This window comes from Podarcis filfolensis (assembly GCF_964270895.1).
Source record: "Podarcis filfolensis genome assembly, chromosome: 13".
Lineage (NCBI taxonomy): Eukaryota > Metazoa > Chordata > Lepidosauria > Squamata > Lacertidae > Podarcis > Podarcis filfolensis.
Genome location: NC_139615.1, coordinates 53,658,159 through 53,675,014, shown reverse-complemented (window position 1 = coordinate 53,675,014; position 16,856 = coordinate 53,658,159). Strand labels below are relative to the sequence as shown.

General features: G+C 41.9%; 1 protein-coding gene across 8 annotated transcripts in view; it reads right to left on the bottom strand.

Moving 5' to 3' along the window:
- Positions 1–16,856, bottom strand: part of KIAA1671 — a 121,548-nt gene that overhangs the window by 87,036 nt on the left and 17,656 nt on the right. For 7 of the 8 annotated variants that reach the window (XM_083583766.1, XM_083583773.1, XM_083583775.1 and 4 more), the window contains exons 2-3: positions 2,405–2,506; positions 151–1,872 (exon numbers count right to left, since the gene is read on the bottom strand). In XM_083583766.1, coding sequence (XP_083439892.1) covers positions 151–1,835 — 1,685 coding nt within the window. In that variant the 5' untranslated portion in view covers positions 1,836–1,872; positions 2,405–2,506. Of the gene's footprint in view, positions 1–150; positions 1,873–2,404; positions 2,560–16,856 lie in introns of those variants that run through there. The other variant, XM_083583771.1, reaches the window with a different exon arrangement.

Genomic DNA, 16,856 nt, shown 5'->3' with positions numbered 1-16,856 from the left:
AATTTGCAAGGCAAAATGCCAATGCTTGTGCAGACAGATAAGATTTCAAGAGCAACTGAGGAAGTAGGAGAATGAGAATAGTGGAAATGTTCTAAAAAGAAAATTTTATCTGAATTTATGGAGTTTACATCTAATTCTTCCAAAACTTACAGTTTGGTCAAGTCTGCAGAAAGAGGCCGCGAGCGGAATGACTGGCGCAGGTTTCCTGGCTTGGTCTCTGTATTTTCAGCCGTCAGTTCTCTGATCCTCTGCTGGATGTTCATAATTTTGTTTTCTTTCCCAGGACTTTCTGGGAAGGATTCAGCATTCACTGGAGGTGCGCAGCTTTCAAATGCATCTGGTAAATTCACAATTTTTTTTATAGTGCCTTCCCTCAAGCTTTTGTTTTTGGTGTCTGAAACATTTGCAGAGATTTCACTAAAGGCACAAGTTCCCTTGTGGTTTGGTGCCATTCTCTCTTTGCCAGACAGTGCTTCGCTACGGGGTGGCTCTGTGTTTTTTCCTGAAGTTGCTGCAATATCTGTTTCTCTCCCATTTTCTTCCTCTTGGCTTTTAAGTCTCATCTCCCATAGGTATTTTCTGTGCTTTGCAGAGACTTGATTCAAGTCTTTTGGAGTGTTGCGGCCTAGGGACCCAACTTCATTTGAAGAGGGCTTCTGGATTTGAGCAGTAGTTTTACTTTTAATACCCAGGCAGTCATCAACCTGAGTGGCACTTTTCAAATGTGACTTAGAAGAATCCACTCTATTTAACCCTTCTGCTTCACTCTTGGTCCTCAGTTCAAATGGTCTGCTGCTGCCCTCATTGGTAAGGAGGTTCCTCTCCTTGCTTTCAGATGGGCAAGATTTCCTTTGAATTGAAAAGTCTCGGATTTCAAATTTTGCTGTAAGATCCATGGATAGTGGGCGAGGCTTCCTAACCCAGGACTTTTCAGGATTAGGTTTTTCATCAGAAACATCAGTTCCACACTGCTTTTGATCCTTTAAGGACTCCAGAAAAATGGCAGACACTGGTCTCTGTTTGGGCCTTGGCTGCTCCTCGCTAGCCAAACTAGCGCTGCTCTGCTGCTTTCCAACATTTTTAGGCCTTTCCTCAGTAGCACCTGAAAAGGACTCTTTCCTTTCGAGAGATCTGTGGGGGTTGCAGGAGACAGGCCTGGACTCTGAGGAAACAGAAAATTGCCGTTGAATGGCAGCACCTTCAGGTCTTCTGTAGGACATTTCTGATTCTGAGGGAAGCTGCCTCTCCTGCGCCCGTAAAGTGCTGTATGTTTTCTCAGAAGATAACTTCATCCTTGTTTCCTCAGTACTTCTGGTTTCAAATAGGATTACTGTGTTAGCCTGGGGACTGGAATAAAAGGGCATATTTGCAACAAACTCACTTGTGCTTTTGTTCTCGATTAAGTTTTGCTCTACCAAGGGCGGAATGCTTCCACTAAGCATTCCCTTAGCATCTGCCACATTGTCTTCAACGTTTTTGGCAAATGCAAAGGGTGTGCGGGCGACATTGCCAGGTTTGGCTGTGGGGACAGGAGCTTTCACCGCTGCAAAAGTGTCCCAAGACTTCTCCCTTGAGAATGGCTTCGGAGTTAATCGTGGCCTTGAAGTAGCTGGAGGCATTGTTGCTGGTCTCATAGGGTTCCCAAATGTGCTCCTTCCTTCTGAAATTTGTGGGGACACAGAACTTGGATGTTCATTGGACTTGTTGCTTGTATCAGAAAGATTGCTGGCAAAGGTGTGTTGAAGTGTTGCCTCATTCACAAGCTCGCTTCGATTGGTCAGGGATGTCAGGACAGAGCTGACTTCAACTTTTGTTGCCATCGCTCTCACTACCATCCAGGGGAATTACAAAGAACCCATGAGGAAGAACATGCTATAAAAAAGCAATAAAATTAGGTGTTACTGCCCCTCAGTTCAACAAATGGGAGGTGAACAAGCAGACATGGATATGGACCGAAATGGACGGGTGGTGACAGGATTCTAACAATGTTTTTAATATCAAGAGTTTCTTATTTGGAGTCATCTTTGCCAATAAATATTTTTGTGGGTACCTTTTGCCCACATAAATGATTTCCATGTAGAAAATGCAAGTTTCTCAGATTCAGACAATCATTCTCATTTGCAAAGGCACACTTGTAGTTGAACATATTGTCCCAGCCCAGCCCTCTTTGTTGTCTATTTCCACTTGATTCCCAATGCACTTTCCATCACAAAAACACATTTATATCACACAAAACACAAAAACACAGTTGCAAATATCCGAAAGAAAGGAAGGAAGGAAGGAGCGGCATTTGAAATCCAATGGTGTGTCAGAAGCGAACGTGTGCTTCCAATGAATTTGTTGTAGTAACATCAAACCCACAAGACACTTTCCAGTACCCCCCTTTCACACAAACCACACCGACCTTAGTCTCCCTGGCCACTGGAAAAAGAGGCAAGCTGGATCTGGAGACATTCTGCAGAGAGTCCTCTCCATGCATCACATGAGAAAAGTGTTGCTCCTCCTCCTGTGAATAACAACAGGTCTTTTTAAGAAGACAACATTCAGAGGCAAAGGAAGATCCTGAGAACATGCAAACGCACATGCTTTACTCAAACTGCTGTGTAACCTCTCCACTTGAGCTGTGTCGCTCATAGGATGTCTTCTTAGGATACTGACTGACTGCACAACTTTGTAAGGAAAACGGCAACTGGAACTGAGGAATCAGCAACAAGACCAAGAAGCAAGGAAGGGTGAGGAAGTGACAGAAATCTAGAAATCTAGACTGATGCAGCACAACATACTTAATTTCAACAGGCTCTAATAAGGATGATGAAACCAGATGGCAGGAACGTCTCTCGCTTATGTGAAAGTAATTGTCTAGCTCTTTCTTAATGGTGTTGTTGAAACCATAACAGTTAAACAGGATTTTGTTGACTTAAATTTTTTGTATTAAATTTTTGAATTCTGTATTTTTGTGACAACCTTTGCTGGGAGCCTTTCTTGCTGAAGGAGGTATAGAAATAAATATTAACAATTACTGTACATTTTAAAGTGTCATCTGTTTGCCACAGGGGCCTGCCCTCTTGTACTCTGTGAAACACAATGTGTACATTTATGTTACTAAATATACTGTATATACTCGAGTATAAGCCGACTTGAATATAAGCCGAGGCACCTAATTTTACCACAAAAAACTGGGAAAACTTATTGAATATAAGCTGGTTCACCACACCACAAACCTCCTGGTGGGCCGGAGTGCGTGTGTGCATGCGCGCATGCGCACACGGCAAAGGGGGCTTCTCTCTCTCCCCCCCCAGCCCCTCCCGTCCCCCTGCCTACCTAGGGTGCTGCCGAGAGGCAGAGGCTGGTGGTGGCAGCGGCGGAGGAGGAACAAGAAGCCCGAAAGCCTCTGCCGCTGGAAATGTACTCAGGTGGGACCCTCACTTGAGTATAAGCCAAGGGGGGCTTTTACAGCATATAAAATGTGCTGAAAAAGTCGGCTTATACTCGCGTATATACGGTATATTATTTTCTTTCATTACTAAACAATAATGTCACCCATATGATCTCTCTGGCACTTCTAAGGAAGGGCTGGGAAAGAACCCTGCCTGAAGCCCTGGAAAGACGGTACTAAATATAACGGCAAGTCCAAGGTCTGGATTTGTAGCAGGTGATGTTCCAATAGAAAAAGTCACTCTCCATCACCATGGGAAGTGGGGTGGGAGTGTGGTGTACCAGAACGAGAGCCGCTTGCCTAACTGCTCTATCTCCTGTGCTTCCACGAGCTGCTGGCAGCATTGGATGGTACTGGTTCCTTTACGGAGCAGCTGGACAGCTGGACAAGTGGAGGCAGAGGTGGGAAGAGTCCCCAGCCTCTCCAGCTAAATACTTAGTCAGCAGCCAGGGATCGCACAGCCTGTGATCACACACCCAGCAGAGAAAGAAGGGAGCCGCCAGATTTTGCCTTTCCGTTGCAGCAGTGACCTGTTTGTACTTAGAATCATAGAATCATAGAGTTGGAAGAGACCACAAGGGCCATCGAGTCCAACCCCCTGCCAAGCAGGAAACACCATCAGAGCATTCCTGACATATGGTTGTCAAGCCTCTGCTTAAAGACCTCCAAAGGAGACTCCACCACACTCCTTGGCAGCAAATTCCACTGTCGAACAGCTCTTACTGTCAGGAAGTTCTTCCTAATGTTTAGGTGGAATCTTCTTTCTTGTAGTTTGGATCCATTGCTCCATGTCCGCTTCTCTGGAGCAGCAGAAAACAACCTTCCTCCCTCCTCTATGTGACATCCTTTTATATATTTGAACATGGCTATCATATCACCCCTTAACCTCCTCTTCTCCAGGCTAAACATGCCCAGCTCCCTTAGCCGTTCCTCATAAGGCATCGTTTCCAGGTCTTTGACCATTTTGCTTGCCCTCCTCTGGACACGTTCCAGTTTGTCAGTGTCCTTCCTGAACTGTGGTGCCCAGAACTGGACACAGTACTCCAGGTGAGGTCTGACCAGAGCAGAATACAGTGGCACTATTACTTCCCTTGATCTAGATGCTATACTCCTATTGATGCAGCCCAGAATTGCATTGGCTTTCTTAGCTGCCGCGTCACACTGTTGGCTCATGTCAAGTTTGTGGTCAACCAAGACTCCTAGATCCTTTTCACATGTACTGCTCTCAAGCCAGGTGTCACCCATCTTGTATTTGTGCCTCTCATTTTTTTTTGCCCAAGTGCAATACTTTACATTTCTCCCTGTTAAAATTCATCTTGTTTGTTTTGGCCCAGTTCTCTAATCTGTCAAGGTCGTTTTGAAGTGTGATCCTGTCCTCTGGGGTGTTAGCCACCCCTCCCAGTTTGGTGTCATCTGCAAATTTGATCAGGATGCCCTTGAGTCCATCATCCAAGTCGTTGATAAAGATGTTGAATAAGACCGGGCCCAAGACAGAACCCCACTAGTCACTCTTCTCCAGGATGAAGAGGAACCCTTTGGGTTTGGTCAGTCAGCCAGTTACAAATCCACTGAGTGGTAGCATAGTCAAGACCGCATTTTACCAGCTTCTTTACAAGAATATCATGGGGCACCTTGTCAAATGCCTTGCTGAAATCAAGGTAGGCTACATCCACTGCGTTCCCTTCATCTACCAGGCTTGTAATTCTGTCAAAAAACGAGATCAGGTTAGTCTGACATGACTTATTTTTCAGAAATCCATGCTGACTATTGGTGATCACAGCATTCCTTTCTAGGTGCTCACAGACTGTTTGCTTAATGATCTGCTCCAGAATCTTCCCTGGTATTGATGTCAGACTGACTGGGCGGTAATTATTTGGGTCCTCTCTTTCCCCCTTTTTGAAAATGGGGACAACATTTGCCCTCCTCCAGTCTGCCCGGACTTCGCCTGTTCTCCAGGAATTCTCAAAGATGACTGCCAGTGGTTCTGAGATCACATCTGCCAGTTCTTTTAATACTCTTGGATGCAGTTCATCTGGCCCTGGAGACTTGAATACATCTAGACTTTGCAAAAGACATGATGAGAGACACTGATCGAGAGACTCTGCTGCAACAAAACATGTGAGGCAAGTAACTGTGTGTAGCTGCTGCTTCTAGAAACCTTGATGATCAACAACAGTACTTAAGGATCTGTGGGTGTTTGGGATACTCTTGAAGAACTTTTTCTGTGAGAAGAGGCTTCCTATTATTCGAGTCATACTATTATGAAAGAAACTGGCTGAAGTTTGTTATGTCTAATAAATTGCTAAGAAACTCATGAGCAATATTATTAGATTTTTCTATAAAAACATTTAATCTTACCTATTATATGAAAAAGTAAAAAGTGATGCTTTTGTATGTACAGTGGTGCCCCGCAAGACGAATGCCTCGCAAGACGGAAAACTCGCTAGACGAAAGAGTTTTCCGTTTTGGAGGTGCTTCGCAAAACGAATCTCCTATGGGCTTGCTTCGCAAGACGAAAATGTCTTGCGAGTTCCTGCGGGGTTTTTTTCCTTCCCCCCCCCTTTTTCTAAGCCGCTAAGCCGCTTATCCGCTAAGCCGCTAAAAGCCGCTAATAGCTCTAATAGCGCTAATCCGTCAATGGGCTTGCTTCGCAAGACGAAAAAACCACTAGACGAAGAGACTCGCAGAACGGATTCTTTTCGTCTTGCAAGGCACCACTGTATTGGAAGTAGAGATGGGAAGGCCTGGGGGGGGGGAATGGAAAAATTGGGGGAAAACAGTTTTTTTTCCATTTTCTTCCAAAGCCGTTTTTTTCCAATTTCCCTGGTTTTTCCCCATGACTTCCCATCTCTAGTTGGAAGCTGCCCAGAGTGGCTGGACCAACCCAGCCAGGTGGGCAGAGTAAAAATAGAAGAAGAAGAAGAAGAAGAAGAAGAAGAAGAAGAAGAAGACGACGACGACTATCTCTTTTCTTGAAAGAGAAAAATGAAATCGCTCAGTGGGGATAAAAGGAAAAATACCTAGGAATTATTGGCTGGTGAACGTCACTTTAAAATTGTCGAGCTGAAAACCAAGTGGCAGGCGGCCGCAATGCTTCCACTGCTAACGAGAAACTGCCTTGAAAATCGATGGACTCCTATTGCAAAAGAAGACTGAAAGCTGTTAAGCTCACCCAAGTTTCTCCATTTCTCTTATCAAGTCACATTTCTTTTAATTGTACTTTAAGACTATTTTAACAGGATAAGCTGAAATAACTTTAACACAGTTAAGGGCTCATTGAATGTTAATATGCAGTTATGAATTAATTGCATGCGGGGATCGTCCTTCCATACTTTTTGAATAGATTTCCCAAAAGATATAGTAGATAAAGTTTAAGTTTTGTGTGTTATATTCAAACTATGATAACTAGAATTTCTGTTTACTATCTCATCTGTAAACCAGTTTACACAATTTACATTAAATAACAAGGTGAGGTTTGGGACCTGAAGGCTCTTTTTTGTCATAAAAGATTTTTTGCTTTTAATCTTGCTTTCTTTATTGTTCCATATAAATTTCAGAATAAGTTGTTGCCACTGATGAATTTACTTGATCCTAATTGGAAAATATTGAAATAAAAATTATTCTAGACTTTTCTGAAGTTGCTCTGCATGTATGACTGCACAGAGATCATGAAAGGGGAGGACACCTTTGCAGACCCACAACATTCTTTGCTTTAAAAAAAAATGCTCGCAGTTTTATCTTCTGCATGTGCCTCTGTATACAACCCTGCACTTAGATCTTTGATCCTTAATCACCCAGGGCACAAGTCCTCATGGGAGCATCCTAAACACAAGAACAGGAAGAATGGAATCAGACTAGAGAAGGTCTGGCACGCCCTAGGAACTTTGCCCTTTGCCGTCGGCGAAGCAGACAGCCCAGGGGACTGGCAAGAAACCACACAGAATACCTCACCAAAGATCACTGGGCAGGAGTGTTCCCAGGCAACCCCCGACTACTGCTGATTCACTGCCCTGATAATCTTTAGTCTTACAACCTTGATCTTTAGATTTACAGGCTTATAAAAAGGGTGCTGCAATGCGCGGTGCAAATTTATTCAAAAGGCCGTCTGTTTTGCTCTACAAAAGACTTACGTGGTGAACACTTGCTCAGTGAAATCAACAACTTGAAAACATGATCAGCACCCCTGCTCACATGCATCACAATCAAGCAATCAGAAGTGTCCATCAGTATGCAGGATGGATGGTCCATCTTAATTAGGAACTTATCTGGCACTGACCACACTCCACAGAGTGCATTATTTGACTAGTTAATGGTTTTTCAAAAAATAAGGGCAGCCATTGCAGCAGAAGACATGCATTCATACGTCTCTCTCAGTACACAACTTAGGGAGCCAAATCCCACTAGTAGTGACACAGCAACACAAGTGGATTTTTAATTTATTATTGTAAACCAGCAGCCTTATGCCTGGTGTTGCTTAGGAATGCTAAGAAACAAACAAACAAAAAACAGTGCAGTTTTGAAATCAATGGTTAAACTCAGTGCAGTTTTTAAGGGTTCAGTCTGCAATCTTGATTAAAAAGGGAGAAAAACGTGGTCTGATCTCAGGAACCATCATGCAAATTTTGGCTACACTATTTTAAGAGGAGTTCAAATGCATAGTGACTTAGTGAACAAACAACTTTCTGAAATATATTGCATGTGGTTCTATGGAAATAAACCAGGGAGGAGGGGTGTTATTTCCACATAGTAAAAAAAAAAAAGTATTTCCTCATAGTAAACAAAAATCCCAGGCACTTGACCAGTTTACTACTTAGAACTTGGATACTGCAGCAAAAGCATTTGAAATACTGATTGAAGTCCCTACCCATGGCTCATGAATTTGTTGCATCTGAAGGCAGCCCTGTTTAGGGAAGTTTTTTATGTTTGATGTGTTATCATGTTTTTAACAATTCTGTTGGAATCTCTAGTTGGAATCTCTAGTTCCCCAGAGTGGCTGGGGAAACCCGGCCAGATGGGCGGGACTGTTGTTGCTGTTGCTGTTGTTATTAGCTGGGGAATCAGGACTGGATGTGCAAGGACAAACGCACCCCCTTCACCAGACAAAAAACAATATTACTGCCTCATAATTAGCACCTTTGGTCTGTTAATAACCACTTTGACAAGCACTTGTCAACTGGACATTGTTAACCGTGAAGCCAGACATCTCTGTGCCACCTCTAAAAGTTACATCTGGAAACCTTGGCCACTTGGAAGAAAGGATTGTTCAACTAACTGTAAAATGAAAAACACCTGAGAAAACAAAAGCCAAATCACACCTAAGCACTAGCTAGCACAAATCTAGGACTGAGGTTGAAAGATTCCTCAGGTAAAACATTATAAAGTCATGAAGTGCCAAGTACAGCTCCCTCTGCCCGTAACAGGAAATCCTACCTCTTAAACATATTTAAGCAGGCAACCCAGGAGTTGTGACCACTGAGAAGCCACTGTGATTAAGCAATATGGGGTGCAAGAGGCAGACTATTCGTTAGCTGGAAGGATATGTTCAAAGGTATGTGCAGACTACCTCTAAGCAATTCCACTCCCAGAGTAATGACCTGAGAGAGGTCTCTGCTCCAGCACTAGAAATATATCCTTCATTGCAGCTGCATGGCTGAGACACAGCTAGCTGTCTTTTTAAAAGACCTCTCTCTAACATAAGATTTGTTCCCCTCCTTAAAAACTTAGTGAGTGTCTGAAAAGTAAAGGAAAGTAATTACTCCTTGGCTGCCAACATGGTCATCACTCTGGGAAAACACAACCAGAACTCCAGTAGAGTGAGGAAGGGAAAGTTTTCTTTCTGGATGCAGAAGATGAGTCTGCCAGGGCAAAGGAGCTCAAGAAAGCAGAAAAGTAAAAGAAAAGAAAAGAAAAGATCTGAAGGAAGCAGGTTGTGATGACAAAAGGAAAGGGGGCCTTTGCTTATGTACTTATTCTGTGTAGGCTGCCATGTTACAAGAGGATGAACATCAACTCATTAATACTGCTTGTTCATCCTTCCACGGTAAAGCAGCTTCCAGTATTTTCTACTGCAATATGTGACACTTTTCTTTCTTCTTGGGTAAGGCAGGAAAGGAAGGGAAAAGATTCCACATATTTGCTGCAAGCCTGTCTAAGAAGCCTCACCCGTCTGGATAGGAGAAGGAGACATCAAGAGGCCACAAAAATGGCTGTGATGCAACATGGCATGTAGGCTTCATATCTTATGTCCATAATTCAAACTCAGCTCCAAGACCACTCATGGCTCATTAGGGAATGACCCACTGAAACAGCAATAGCAGAAATGTTTAAAAAAGAGAGACTGGTTTATTTAACAATCCTGTATTCCTCTGTTTGTTCTTTTTGGTCGGGTCTTTTGTTCCTGCTCCCATTTAAGTCCATATCTCAGTCATTCTCAGCAAGCGGCGGGGGGGGGGGGATCAACATATTCTGGCTGCACCCTCCCTCCCAAAATCATACCAGAGCACAAGAGACACAACTCCCATGATCCCTAGCTAACAGGACCAGTGGTCAGTGATGATGGGAACTGTAGTCCCAAAACATCTGGAGGGCTGAGTTTGCCTATGCCTGCTGTAGATAGTCTTACATATAAGTCTTCCCTCTACACAGTTTTAGAAATCATTTTGGGGTGGCTTGTCTTAAACATTCTTTTCATCATTTTGAAATATTTTACAAACCCTTTTTAATTCTTCAGGAAAATTGCCTTTGGCAGGGGCAATGGGAGGGGGGGTGTCCTTCCACCCAAAGGTCCCCCTCCATGTTTTCTGAGGCCTTCACATCTCAGATGCTGTGTATGCGCAAAGAGTGCCAATGAGTGACTGGGCCCAGCCCCTTCGATTCCAAGTAGCCTTCCCACCATCAAGCTTGCCTCAGAGTTGCCTGCATGTTATCAATCTGCCTATCCAGGATGAAGCCACTTCATATATCTACTGAAGTAGAGCTTTTCCACAGAGTCTTTAGCACCATTTCCTACCTGGGAAGGAAAATCAACATCCCACAGTGTACTTCATTTCAACTTCAGAGCCTCTTGCTTGATCCCCCCCCGCCAAGTGTGCTGCCAGTAGCCACATTATTTGCCAAGTCTTCCCTTCTGAACATGGATCAACTTTGCCCACACACTTCCCTTTTCGCAAAAAACTGTGTTCCTTCCATCTGCCATTTTCCTCCTCCATGAACAATATCAGTCTAATGATGCCTCTGCTTTCTCCCCATAATATGAACTTGTGCTTGAACTGGATGGAGATACACCAGAAAGAATTCAAGGTGACATCTTCAGCAATTCCTCAACTTGCTTCCCCAGAACAACCTCACTCTCCTTGCTTACCCTGCCCAATAAAGAGGCCTCACTGATACACCTGCAGCTCCTTCCTTTCTATTAGCCATTTTCTCTTTCTTGTCGCTTAGTCACGTTTCTGTGCTGCCTAAAACTATTTGTGTGTAGAGTCAAAAGCGTATTACAAAAATCAGGTTTCTTCCGATAAAAGCTATTGTGCTTTCAAAACCTCTGCCTACAGTTTACCTTTACTCCCCACTGCCAAAATCAAAGTTTCATGAAAGATTTGCAGAGGGTGCCCAGTCGTATGTAGGCTAAAATGTGCTGAATACATGGGAAAGTTGTAAGAAATAAAGGATTGGAGGAGAGAGAAAAAATAAAAAAGTTAAGGGTGTGGGTAAGACAGCTGACAGTGGCCAATATCCACCCAATGTTCAGAATACTTCGATAATAATGGCATCTAGCCAATACCACAAATGTTTTGCAGTTCTTATTTTTTAATCTGCATATATATCTGATGAAGTTCCACGAGTGTCCAACATGTAGCAAAAGAGATTTCAGTAATTCACAACTTCTCCTTCCCATTTCAGTACTCTGTAGTTAGCAACCCTCAAAACAAAATTCAGATAAAACCATATTATGCTCTTAACCTCCATTACCTCTCTCTACACAACGCTACACCTGAAATAACTGGAAATACAAAACACCTAGACAAATGGAAATAGAAAAAAAAATCAGAAGAGAATACACATCTAAGCAAAAGCCTATGGCAAGCTAAACAAATAAAAGTTAACAAGAATTTAGCTTTACCAGATTCACCCACAATAAACTCAAACCTGTACAAACCTAAGTATCCCCAAGCTAGGTCACCAGCCAGCACAGAGCCCTGTCTTGTCAGAATAGCAGGCCGCTTGCCCCAGGGAAGCTCATGGGCAGGACCAGACAACCATCGCCATCCCCTGTGGTTTGTTCCAGTAATGGGCTGAAGCCAGAAACACATCATACCTGCAATGCCAGATCTGCATCACAGACTGCTGGGCTTCTCACAGATCTACCTGCCGCTACACAAGCACTGCAATTTCAAATCTTCATGCATTAAATATAACTTCCATTTTAGCCCACAGCTTGCTGCAACCTACGAAGTACAGCAAAACCTGAGATTACTTCATATTCAAGGGAAAATCAAAGGCAACTCTGTTCCTGTGACTGTAATTTGTCATCACTGTATTTAATTCTGAATGTTAAGTTGTTGTAATTTTTGTGGGTGTTCCTGCTGAAGGGCATGTAATAAATTTAGTAACAACAACAGCAGCAGCAGCAACTCTCAAAGACACTAGATTTGGGACAAAATACTAGCTCCTGGAAATTTGTTCAACTTGCTAATGAACAGTTGGGCCAAAGGAGACACCACACAGCTCCCTTGGCTGAACATTTAATAATTAATAAAATTATTATTATTATTATTATTATTATTATTATTATTATTATTATTATTATTTATATCCCGCGCTCCCCAGCCGAAGCCGGGCTCAGGGCGGCTAACAACAATAAAAATATGTGGGGGTGGGGGGTATCACAAGACTGCTTGAGTGATGGATCTGACATGCAACTTGCCTGGAAGGAGCTGCTGCTGCCCACGGATCAGTAGCTGAATTAAAAGCTGCCCTTCTTCGAAATGACTGATAATATGGACTTGATTGATATTTGGAGAACTAAGAACCCTTTGGAGAGAGAGGGAACATTTTTCTCTGAAGCCAAGATGACATGGACCAGAATTGACCAAATTTGGATTACTAGAGGAATGGCACCAAAGATAAAAAAGTGGAGATCTGCCCTAAAACTTGCTCTGACCATAATGCTGTAAAGATGGAGATGAAGCAAACAACAACCGGCACCTTCAGATGGAGGATGAATGACACCTTATTTAGAGATGAAGAAGTATACAACAAGGCCCAAAAGACTCTAAAAGACTATTTTGAATTAAATTTGCCAACAAATGTGGAAAAAAGAGTAATCTGGGATGCAAGTAAAGCTGTGATGAGAGGGTTTCTGATACAACAGAATGCATTAAAAAAGAGAAGGCAAAATGAGAAAAAAGATAAAATTTTGGAGAAAATTAAAGAAGGTGAGAAAAAATTGAGAGCCAAGCCAAAGTCACAAGAGATTCTGAGAGAAATAAAGATTTACCAAACACAATATATGGAATTGATGAATCAGGAAATAGAATGGAAAATTAAACAAATGAGACAGAAGACGTTTGAATCGGTGGATAAATGTGGGAAATTACTGGCTTGGCAACTGAAAAAAAGACAAAAATTAAATACAATTACAAACCTGGAAGTAGAAGGAAAAGACATAAACAATCCAAATGAGATTAGAAATTGTTTTCAGAAGTACTTCAAGCAATTATATGCACAAGGGCCACAGAATGAAAGGGACATTGATGGATTTTTGAAAATAAATGGATTACAAAAAATTTCACAGGAAAGTAAAGTATTGTTGAACTGTAAAATAACAGATCAGGAGATAGAAGGTGCCATTTTAAATATGCAATTGGGCAAATCTCCGGGACCGGATGGACTGACTTCCAGATACTATAGATCTTTGAAGGACTGGATAATACAACCTCTGAAGGAAGTCTGCAATGAGATTTTGGAAGGGAAAAGGGCACCAGAATCGTGGAAAGAGGCCTACATTACACTTATACCAAAAACAGAGACTGAAAAGACCCAACTTAAAAACTACCGTCCCATATCCTTATTAAATGTGGATTACAAAATTTTTGCTGATATTTTGGCCAAGAGATTGAAAAGAGTATTGATTGAAGAGATACATAAGGACCAAGCGGGCTTTCTGCCGGGAAGACACATATCTGATAACTTGAGGAATGTAATTGACATCTTGGAAAAGTTAGATGTGAACATAAATACTAAAGCTGTTTTGATACACGACAAGGGTGCCCAATCTCCCCTTTACTTTTTATATCGGTCCTGGAGGTTTTGCTGAATATGATTAGAAGGGACTGGTTGGTTAAAGGTATACAGGTCGGAGCTAAACAGTATAAATTGAGAGCATTTGCAGATGACCTAGTTTTGACGTTACAGGAGCCAGAATCTAGTACTAAAAGAGTTTTAGAATTAATTCAAGAATTTGGTCAGGTGGCAGGATTTAAACTGAATAAGTCCAAAACTAAGGTTTTAGAGAAAAATTTGACATCGTTTGAAAAAGAGAAATTTCAGAATGAAACAGGTTTGAATGTGGTGAAGAAAGTGAAATATCTGGGGATTAATATGACATCTAAAAATGGGAATTTATTTAAAAATAACTATGAGAAATGCTGGTTAGAAGTGAAAGAAGATCTTGAAATATGGTCAAATTTGAAGCTTTCCTTGATGGGTCGAATAGCAGCTATAAAGATGAATGTATTGCCTAAAATGTTATTTTTGTTTCAAACATTACAAATTGTGGACAAGATGGATTGTTTTAAGAAGTGGCAGAAAGATATTTCTAAATTTGTCTGGCAGGGCAAGAAGCCCAGGATAAAATATAAGATTTTAACTGATGTAAAAGAAAGGGGTGGTTTTGCCCTGCCAGACTTCAAACTTTACTATGAATCAGCAGCATTCTGCTGGTTGAAAGACTGGCTGCTTCTTGAAAACACAGACATTTTGGACTTAGAAGGTTTTAACAACGTTTTTGGATGGCATGCATATTTGTGGTATGATAAGGTTAAAGCTCATAAAGCATTTAAAAATCATATTGTCAGGAAATCTTTGTTTAATGTTTGGATCAGATACAAGTATTTATTGGAAAATAAGACCCCAAGGTGGTTGTCACCGATGGAAGCGAAAGCCCAGAAAAAGCTTAATATGGAGGCCAAATGGCCGAAATATTGGGAAATTCTGGAACAAGAAGGAGACAGATTGAAATTGCAGAGCTTTGAGAAACTAAAAAATAAAGTGCGAGACTGGCTTCATTATTTTCAGATAATGGAGGCTTACAATTTGGACAAGAAAATTGGCTTACAGGTGGAAAAATCTAAACTAGAAACAGAAGTGCTAGAACCTAAAACTAAGATCATGTCAAAAATGTATAACTTGCTGCTGAAATGGAATACACAGGATGAAACGGTTAAGTCAGCTATGATTAAATGGGCACAAGATGCTGGACATAACATTATGTTTGCTGACTGGGAACAGTTGTGGACCACCGGTATGAAATTTACGGCATGTAATGCCTTAAGAGAGAATATTATGAAAATGATATATAGGTGGTACATGACACCAGTCAAGCTCACAAAAATATACCATTTGCCTGACAATAAATGTTGGAAATGTAAGGAGGTTGAAGGCACATTCTTTCACCTTTGGTGGACGTGCCCAAAGATTAAGGCTTTCTGGGAAATGATTTATAATGAAATGAAAAAGGTATTTAAGTATACCTTCTTGAAGAAACCAGAGGCCTTTCTCCTGGGCATAGTAGGCCATTTGGTGCCAAAGAAGGACAGAACTTTCTTTATGTATGCTACAACGGCAGCAAGAATACTTATAGCAAAGCACTGGAAGACGCAAGATCTACCCACTCTGGAAGAATGGCAGATGAAGTTGATTGACTGTATGGGACTGGCAGAAATGACCGGCAGAATCCGCGACCAGGGAGAAGAGTCGGCAGAAGAAGACTGGAAGAAATTTAAAGACTATTTACAGAAATACTACAAAATTAATGAACTCTGAAAGATGCTGGATTGAACTTATGCAGTCTCTAGCTGTTATGATAAAAATAACTGGGATTAAAATTGTTTAAGTCATAAAATTTAAAAAGTTGATTGGAAAATAAGGTGTTAGTTAAAAGGAATGTTAAGAGATTAGGATTTGCTGGATTAACAATTTGAACTAGAAAACAAGAAGGGGAGGTATGAGGAAGTCAAAGAAACATGTTATTGAAAAACTGTTATTGAAATTGATTTGTTTTTAATATTTTTCTTTTTCTTTTTCTTTTTGTGTTTGTATAAAATTGGAAAATTCAATAAATATTTATAAAATAAATAAATAAATAAAAGCTGCCCTGCAGAGCTAGTTGATTCCTGCTTTCCCCCCCTCCAGACAGGGGTGTTTTTTTGTGGGGAGGAGTGTTCTAGAATATTAGAGGACTGGCACCCAGCCAGTGCCTATCAGCTGCATCTACACCTGAGGCAACAGCATAGAGTGAGGGATATAATCTCTAGCTCTCTCTAAGAAGAACCTTGTCTAGCGGAGCCTTTTTGCAAACTACAGGGGACAGCAAGTCACAAAAAAACAGAATGCTAGCACAGTGCTGCCACATGTTCAACAGCTGGAAGCACCAACATAAGGGAGAACTATGGCCTATCAGGTGACCCTCCTGATCACTGCATGATGGCAACAGGGTTCCCTGTAGGAAATGCCTTCACTTCTTATTTCCCAAGTGCTACTGCAGAGGCACCAGGTGAAGTGGAGCATTTCCTACAAGCTATGGCAATGACATTCTTCCAAAGGGTCTTGGGAATTGTCCTTTCAGGCAAGTGCTGAAAAGTCTCTGCATAGAGACCTGTAATGCAGAGACCTGTTATGAGAGATCCTCACAGTAATGCAGTTCCCAAGATTCCCTGTGAAAAGGAAATTACTGTGAAATTCAGGCTACTCAAGATGGTTCAGCTCACTCATGGTGTGCAAGAATTGCACTCGGGAGGCTGCAAAGGGAAGATTTTGCAAACTGGGGATGCTTTCTTTGTTTTAGGTTCCTGAGAAGCCGCAAATGACCCACGCAGGTATATTGTGGGCAATTAGGCTACAAAATGCTTTTTGTGGACTTTTGTAAAGTTGGTTTGACCAGTCTCGGTTTGCAGTGCAGATTAGCCCTTAGTGTGGCACATCAATGATTTGCCTGCCCGTCACTCAGTTACTTCAACAGACATTCCTCTGGGATTACCAGCTTTACCCCGGCACTGGCAGGCCTCTCGTCCTCTATTTCATGAGCCCTCTGAGCTTTAGCAGTGAGTGTCTGACCCACCCTGTCCACCCAGAAATCTGCCCGCGGAATCTGGGCAGATCAGGAACTGTGCTGCATTGAGAAGACACAAAACAGAGAGGGGAA